The sequence below is a fragment of the Aplysia californica genome, unplaced genomic scaffold, assembly GCF_000002075.1.
Source record: "Aplysia californica isolate F4 #8 unplaced genomic scaffold, AplCal3.0 scaffold00898, whole genome shotgun sequence".
NCBI lineage: Eukaryota > Metazoa > Mollusca > Gastropoda > Aplysiida > Aplysiidae > Aplysia > Aplysia californica.
Genome location: NW_004798168.1, coordinates 112049 through 120636, shown reverse-complemented (window position 1 = coordinate 120636; position 8588 = coordinate 112049). Strand labels below are relative to the sequence as shown.

General features: G+C 39.2%; 1 protein-coding gene across 1 annotated transcript in view; it reads right to left on the bottom strand.

Annotated features, from left to right (window-relative positions):
- Nucleotides 1-8385, bottom strand: part of LOC101861083 (DNA excision repair protein ERCC-6-like 2) — a gene marked incomplete in the record, with an annotated part of 24397 nt that extends 16012 nt beyond the window's left edge. The window contains 8 exon segments of the mRNA XM_005110484.3: nt 1300-1399; nt 2440-2564; nt 3288-3365; nt 3607-3735; nt 4558-4661; nt 5875-6353; nt 6939-7066; nt 8292-8385. Coding sequence (XP_005110541.2) covers nt 1300-1399; nt 2440-2564; nt 3288-3365; nt 3607-3735; nt 4558-4661; nt 5875-6353; nt 6939-7009 — 1086 coding nt within the window.
- Between the last annotated feature and the right edge of the window lie 203 nt (nt 8386-8588).

Sequence of the window (8588 nt, the reverse complement as noted above, 5' to 3'; positions counted from 1 at the left end):
GAGAGAGAGAGAGAGAGAGAGAGAAGAGAGGGGGGTGTCCATAGCTCTCCGGAGAAAGAGAGAGAGAGAGAAAGAGATGTCCATAGATCTAGCGCTCCGGACCAAGAGAAGTACAGAGAGTGAGACAAAGAGACAGAGACAGAGAGACAGATGCCCATATATCTCTCTGGACAAGGGAGTTAGTTTCATCCAACATCAGCCGACCTGTCTGCAGCCTCTTTACATCAACATTCGTCTCATTTTTGTGTTTCCCGCACCCTCTGTTTATGGATGGACTAATGGTTTGTTGTATGGTGAGAAGGCGATTGTTAAAATGTTACGTGGGTGGGGGTCATTACTTATTTAGTTTTTAGATTGTTGATGTTGTGTTTGTGTTTATTTTTTTGGTCTAAATTATGGGTCGTTATCTCTGCATTTTCCCAGTGCTTCCTTCCTTCTCTCTCTCTCTCTCTCTCTCTCTCTCTCTCTCTCTCTCTCTCTCTCTCTCACTATCATTTTCTCTCACTATCCCTTTCTCTCTTTCTTATACATCAAATTAAGACTTTAAGAGCATCACCTCAGCTTACAAAGGCAGGACAGTGGTAGTTCTGACAAAGATGAGCTTTTAGATTAAATGTAAGGCAGTGTGGTGAAACCAGGTCTTCGTCAAAATAATTAAATCAAAGAAACATACATTTTTCCACCAGTTAGGCAATTTTTACTTTGGCTAAACACCTTTTATGTCCGTTTAGAAATACGTTTCTGTATGGATTTTACAGAAAAACTTTGATCACAGGAACAAAAAATGTTAATTGGTAGTTTCTAAGGACACTCAAGGTTTGGAAATTACAAAACTTTGGTGGTCATTTTCTCATTTGTTTTACCCCTGACACCTGGTGACTCATCCCTTTCTTTAACAAAAAATGGTTGCTTTTAAGCACAAGGCGGCTATATCGAAAAATGCTGTTTTGAGAAAATCGAAGGTAAAATTTTACCCCAAGTTCAGTTTCTTTAAAAGACAAGGAAAGTTTTTTCTATAACCAAACAAATATACACCCCAATGAAGCCAAACTTCTCCTATAGGTAGGGCAATGCCTACTTTTGGTGTAGGTCAAGATTTCTGGACACTCCCGAAATCTGGGTTAGCCAGCTTGTCCTTAAAAGTGACAAATATCTTGACCTTTATCCATAACAGGTTTCTTTTTTTTAAAATCAAAAGCAAGACAAATGAACTGATTTCAAGATGATACCAACAACTCCGTATGCCCCAAATCCTGACGAGCGCCTGAATCCACCGTGTCGCAACACAATCGTACTCACAACATTGTCTCTGAACGTGTCAAACGTGGTCACGACAATCTCCAGCTTCCCTCTCCCCACATCCTTCAGACAGGCGTCCTTGTCGGCCCCGTGGTATTTGCTGCGGAACACATCGACAGTTGCGACAGTCAGCTTAGTTTTAGTAAGTTTCACGGTATGCATTGTTGTTTTAGTAAGTGTTTTATGGCACTTGCAACACAATAAGGTCGTATAAGTGCCGATGATTAGAGGTGTTACAAGGGAGTAACAAACACAAAAAAAGAAGGAGAGGAGATAAAGACGACAGATATTTGATAGGAAAGAAGAAGCAAACCACACCAGAGCACCCGCCAACCACCCACACCCACAAGTATGCACTGTGAAAGACATCTTTTTTACTTACTGTAAGTGGTTTAATGCCCTCATCAACACAATTTAGATAATTTATTAAGAGGCCGAATTTTGACCCAGCCTAATAGGGCAAACCCAGACTGAGACGGATATGACATCTTAGCAGAGAGACAGAGGTAAAAATCCTCTCCTTTCCAGAATCAAACTCAATCTCCTGAATGAGACAGCGAAGTGCCTAAGTGCTACACCACAGACCCTGGTCAAACAAGTATGAACTGTTCCATATTTCATGGAGGTTAGGTTGTCAGCAACAGCGCGGGCGGTTGGTGGGTGGTCTGGTAAGTGGCTGTTATGTTCCTACCGTCAACCTACATGTATTTCCACACGGTTCATCAAACGACACCTGTCCCTACATGGGTGATCCCCATCATCCATCAAACATATCAAATCATCACCCACTATCACCATCACAACAACAACAACAACAAAATCAACAACAATAACTACTACATCATCATCATCATCACATCAACAACAACAACAACAATGTTAACATCAAAACAAAACAACAATAATAACTACTACATCATCATCATTATCACATCAACAACAACAACAACAATAACATCACAACAGCAACTGCATCATTACCATCATCACAGCAACAACAATATCAACATCACAACAACAACAACAACAACAACAACAAAATAACAACAATTACATTATCACCATCATCACAGCAACAGCAAAAACAGCAGCAACAACAACAACACAACAACAACAAACTACACAAAAACCTGAGCACACCTGGCTGTGAAATACCCCCAGGTGTTCAGCTCATCCAGCCAGTTATACAGGACGGCGCTCGGCCCAATGATTAGGAAAGGTCCGGAACTCGGGGCAGGCGGGCTGTCTGATTGGTCACCTGAAAGCTGGAAGGAAATTTTGGGGTTTTTGTTGTATGTAGGGTTTTCTTTTATGCCCCCATCGACACAATTTAGATAATTTAAGTCCCATCCTGTCTTGAGGAAATTTATAAGAAAAAAAATCGTTCATTATCTGTAAAGTAATACATTCAGGGCCAAAGCAAAATATACTTTTCAACAGAGCTGATCATTTTACACAACAGATACAGCTCCAGACAATGACAAAGAGAAAACACAAACTTTTTTTAAAATTTTATATTTAGCTGTTTTTACACTCCCATCCGCACAATTTAGGTCATAAAATAAAAAGGTCAGTTTCAAACCTTGCCTGCCAGAGCCAAATTGGGCTGAGAGGGATACAGCTTCCCAGCAGAAAGACTGAGATACCTGATTTTAAATTCTTCCACACTCAAGAATCGAACTTGGGTGTCTTGCATGCGACAGTGAAGCTCCTAACCACCACTGACATTTACCTTCTGGGCCCTTAAAAAAATTTTAAGAGTTTTATGATGCAACACAAATAGGTTATATAAGTGTTGAAGATTAGAGGTGTTACTAGAGAGTAACATACAAAAAAAAGAAGGAGTAGAAATAAAGACGAGAGATGTTTGACAGGAAGGAAGAAGCAAACCACACCAGAGCACCCGCACACCACCCACATTTGAACCCTGTACCAAGGCAAAACTCATTCTGGCAAAATGTTCTTATTTGTCTCAAAACCTTCCTGACCTGTCTGATAAACTTGGGCAGCTTCACATCCTTATGGTTGCCTTTCTTGCCCAGCAATGCCGACAAAAATCCTATGACCTGAGATAAGATACAACAAGATGAGAAGAGATGAAATATAGCAAAATGAGACAACGTATGAGAAGATGAGATGTGATATGATGAGATAAAAAGAAGAGGTAAGATATGATAACATACATTTATTATAAGATATGATATGATGAGATAAGATATGAGAAGATGAGGTAAGATATGACAAGTGATCTTTTTTATTAGCTTTATTATTATTTTCATTATTACTCTATGATATAAGCTGATTCACCTGTATGGTTTTCCCCAGGCCCATGTCATCACCAAGAATAGCCCCCGTGTTGTTGACATAATGCTGGTACAAGAACCGTATCCCGTCTCGCTGATAGTCTCGCAGATACTGGTTGATTGTCGCAGGAACCTGAAAGTGAAAGAAGGAAAACTGTAACAGAATGCTGGAAAGTTCACATTAGTGTAAAAAGTAAGTGTATGGGTTTAATGTTCCCATCAATACTACTACATTATTTAAGAGACAGGACCTACCTCCGAATCTAACGTCCGTCTCTGATAAGACTGAGCTAGATGAGTTGAGAGTCAAAATGATCTGAGTTCAAGAAGGTCCAATCTGAAATTCAAACCAAAGCCATCCACTCCATAGTCCAGCATGATACCAACTGAGCTAACAGACCTCCCCCAAAAAAGTCTTAAAAACTCTGCAGAACGTTCCATAACCACAATTAAGAACATTTAAGTGGCGGGCTTCCAACTCTACCGATCAGGGCCAACCCCAGCTGAGAGGTATACAATGTCCCAGCAGGAAGACCCGAGATACTTGATAAAAATTTCTCCCTATTCCTGAATCGAACTCGGGTCACTCGAGATCTTGCGTGCCAAAGCAAAGCGCCTAACCGCTACACAACAGATGCCAGTATGTATGTTCAGGGGAGATCAAGTTGTGTACATTCAAACAGGCCTTACCTGAGACAAGTGTGATGGGATACACAGCAGCAATAATACAGATTCTGCAAAAACCAGATCAGTACAGATATAAAACAAAAATCTTTAAATCTGTCAGCTAGTTGTAATGTAAAGAAAACCTATATATTAATATTTTTTAAAAGTATGCAGGCTCTCAGGAAAATAAAATGGGTATCAACTGAGAAAACTTTGCAAGCCACACTTTTTCTGTCGGATTCCGCTATGTCAGAAAAGTGTACACCCGCCCCGAGACTCAGGCACTGACCTGAACAGGGGGCTCTACTCCGTCTGCCGACAACCTGAAGTCCACTTTGGCAGCCACTGGAGACACGGCCAATTTCGGTCGTTCTGTGTCACTCAAAGAGAAACCTGCGAGATGACGAAACAATGTTCTTGAAATGAGTTCCGTATGTTACTATCTAAAATAAGGCTGCTGTCGAAATAAACTTTAATATGCATTGCTGTTGATTTCCTATCTAAGCACATAATATATATACAAATATATATACATATAAAACTTTCAAAAATCTGTGATGAATTCCAGAGTGTGGCTTGAAGGACATTCTCATGTGACAGGTCATATTCTTGTCAGATATTACTTTTCTCTTCAAGTTAAAATTCTTTCATGAAAGTAATACCCAATATACATTCTAAGTAAATCTATGTACTTTTACCATTCCTGTGAAGCCACAAAAAATTTCCCACAAGGACGATAAAGTATCATCTTATCTTATATCATTGCGCATAGGACGTATCTATGGATAAAACACAATAAATATGTTCATTGGATAACATGCACCAACTTTTTCTGCACAAGTACCATGATCGTAGTGGATTTTTCATCAATAATTAATATAGTGTAAAGCAATCATAATAATAATAATTACATTTATATAGCGCATATCCATGCCCAAGAGCATGCTCTATGCGCTTTACAACTATAAAGCACATAGAGCTTCCAGTACAGCTGGGTTATGCCCTACTCAAATGCTATTCATTATTATTATTATTATTATTATAAATAACAACACTTCAAGATATAACAAATCAAAGTTTTTTACTAACCTATTTTTTATCAGCAGTTTTTGATCTTGGATAACTTACTGATTACCTGACCAATGGAGTTTGTTTCCTATATCAGCCACCATTGAGTTTTTTGCGGGGTCTAGTTTTGTATTTCAAGGATAAGACACAGGGTGACTTTAAGTCTTAATCTCCAAGGGGGGAAACACACTATGGCGGGGTTTTCTTTTGGTACGAAATCTAAAATTGACACATACGTCACTAAATTGGTCGTTAAATCAAAACAGGTTGACCTATCCTGATAGTTCTTCATCTAATGAATAAACTTCAAGTAAAACAGACATGTTTTCAGCAATAGCTGAAAAGTCATTTGAAACCGAAGTCGTCTTAAAGGAATGTGCCCGAGCCGCTGCCAGTGACTCGCCAGCACAGCGGTTCTGACCGCAAGCCGGAGAAAAGGAGTCAAAACCCTGATTTTTATGTTAAAAAGTTGCCTCCTATACGCGATGATATACTGACAAGAGAATTTATAAAAATGTATCATTCTTAAACTCGTTACCTTCCACAGTGCTGCCAATCTTTGAGCCTTCCACAGCGCTGCCAGTCTTTGAGGGGCCAACTCTGTCCCCAGACTCTTCCTTCACTTCCACTTCTTCATCACTTGAAGAATAATTTTCAATAAAATCATCAGTTACTACATTCACCTTCCTTCCTCCGTCATCAGAAAGTTCCCTTGACCTTGGTACATCTTTTAACGTACCCTGAGATTCCTTATGAGGTGGTGAGTACTTTGATGGTGTCGTCTGATCCTTTCTGTCTTTATTGCGACCGAACTGTGACACAGATTCCTTCACCACCTTTGTTTTGGAAGTTTTTGCTTTAGTCGCTGGACGGTATCCACTCGCTGGGGTTCCTCTCTGTGTGCCTTTTGACTGAAGCCATTGCGAGTCATCCAGTTTCCAGTCTGAGACCTTTCCTCGATCCGACTCTTGAGGTTCGTTGTCTTCGTCCGAGTCCCAGTACTGCTCATACTTTTCTCTGGAAAATTAAATGGGGTGTTTGGGGGAAAGGGGGGGGGGGAGGCTATAAATTACATATTCACTACAAACAATTTCTTTAGAAGAGACAGACATCCTAATTATCATCATTATCACTGACAAAGCACATATAATGGATCCCGTAAGAGACTTTCCCAGCCGCATGTACCATGATCACAAAACATTAATTAAACAGAGCACTTATCATATGGCCTATACGCGCCTATAACATGACCTCACATATAACACAGGGGGTATACTTTGACTCCAAAATCGACCCATTTTTGTAGGTAGTAGGTATAATACAAGGTGAATTTCTGATATACTGAAGGAGACTCAACATGCATGACATCAAGTACTACTTGGGCATCTACTATAGCATCTTGTCTTGAAGATCTGTACCTTATTAATTTTACCTGTGAAACAAGGCTTAATTAAGTGTTGTCTGCAACTACTACTACATCAACATCATTGCTGAGGAAATATTTATTGCATTTTAGGAAAGTACTGACTACTGATGACAACAGAAAATTAAGCACTCAAAATCTTGATTTCTGGTAGATTCTACAAGATGACATAAACTTACGCTAGTTTAGCTTGGTTTTCCCCACCCCTCAGTGGCATGTAGAAGTTAGATGACTGGGCTCCTCTCTTCATGGTTACTTCACAGTGGGACCCTCACTCAGGAGACGAAATCAGTTCAGAAAATCCTAACTGAAACAGAAACAAAGAAAACTAATGCATGAGAGTACGCACTTATATGACCTTGTTGTAAAACTCTTACTAAAACTAATGCATGAGAGTGAGTGACCCTGGCCCACTGAGGGCCCACAAAAGTTTTATCTAATTATGGCATGGCAGTTTTCCTTCTTTAAAAAACAAAACCATAAAAGCCAATGTAACTTATTTTGTAACTGAGCACAAATACCAAGTTGTACTTTGCTTTGACATTTTTAAGCTCATTCATTCCTCTTCATGTATTTCGAAAGTGGTCTATGATTTCTTTGCAAAATATGAGAACACCAGCAAGCAAGAAAAGAGAAAAGAGTGTATTCTATTAGACAGAAGTGAAAGGGCACTTATTTCACAAATTTCTATCATTCTAGTATTACTATTACTAGGATGGAAAAGGCTAGCCGTACTTAATGACGGCTAGACTGCTAAAGTACGGCTGGACTGCTTGGCTAGTCGTACTTATATGATGGCTAGATTGACCAAAAAAAAAAGTAATTGTAAATAAATTTTTAGTTTGCAGTAACCTAAAGTATGAGACGGAACCACGTGCCTTACTGACAGTGCAAGTATTTTAAACCTGAATAATTACTAATGAGACTTGTTTTCTAATATTAATTATAATAGTATTAATAGGCCCTAAGATAAGTACAGCTAGACTGGTTAGGCTAGCCGTACTTAAGGACAGGCTAGCCGTACTTAATAATGATGGCTGAATTGTAAATGAAATTTTTAGTTTGCAATGCCTAAAACTAAAGTGTATTTCAGACAAAATCAAAAGATGCCTTGCACGTATTTTAAACCTGAATAATTACTAGATATAGATATATATCTAGATATCTAGATCTAGATCTAGATCTAAATCTAGATCTATATCTAGATCTAATGAAACCTGTGTACTCAGCAGGTTTGAGTCAATAGGGCCAAACCTAGACTAATTTAAGTGTACGGCTGGACTCTCCTCAGCTAGCCACTTCGTATATATTTTAGTTTCGAAGTGGCTAGCCGTACTTAAGGCTAGACACAAACTAAAGACTAAAGAAGCTGAACAGTCAGAAAAGACAGTCAGTGTAGTGTAAGTGTTGTTACAACAATTACAATGGTTCAGTCTGAACAATCATATCCATATGAATTGAATGGAGGGGGGCAATGCAGGACGGTGTCACACCAACGGACAGTCAGCCTCGGTGACAATCCTCACGTTTACCTCACATTGTGATTGCAAACTTCAATTATTTCTTTGGAAGCTGATTTCATTGTTTTGATAAGACGATTTAAGATGTCTCCATTGCTTGAACGACTTGAACGTCTCATTTCTTTGTACGTGCTTTGATTCCAGTTTCCAGCAGTAACATTTCAACAGACACCATCGTTTTGAAAAGTATTGGCAGTTTTCATTCTCAAAAGAAAACGGAATAAAACACAAGCAGAAGAGCAACGAAAATACAAAGTAGAATGGGAGACAGAGGGGGTGGAGAGGGGAGGGAGAAAGCTGCGAAAGATG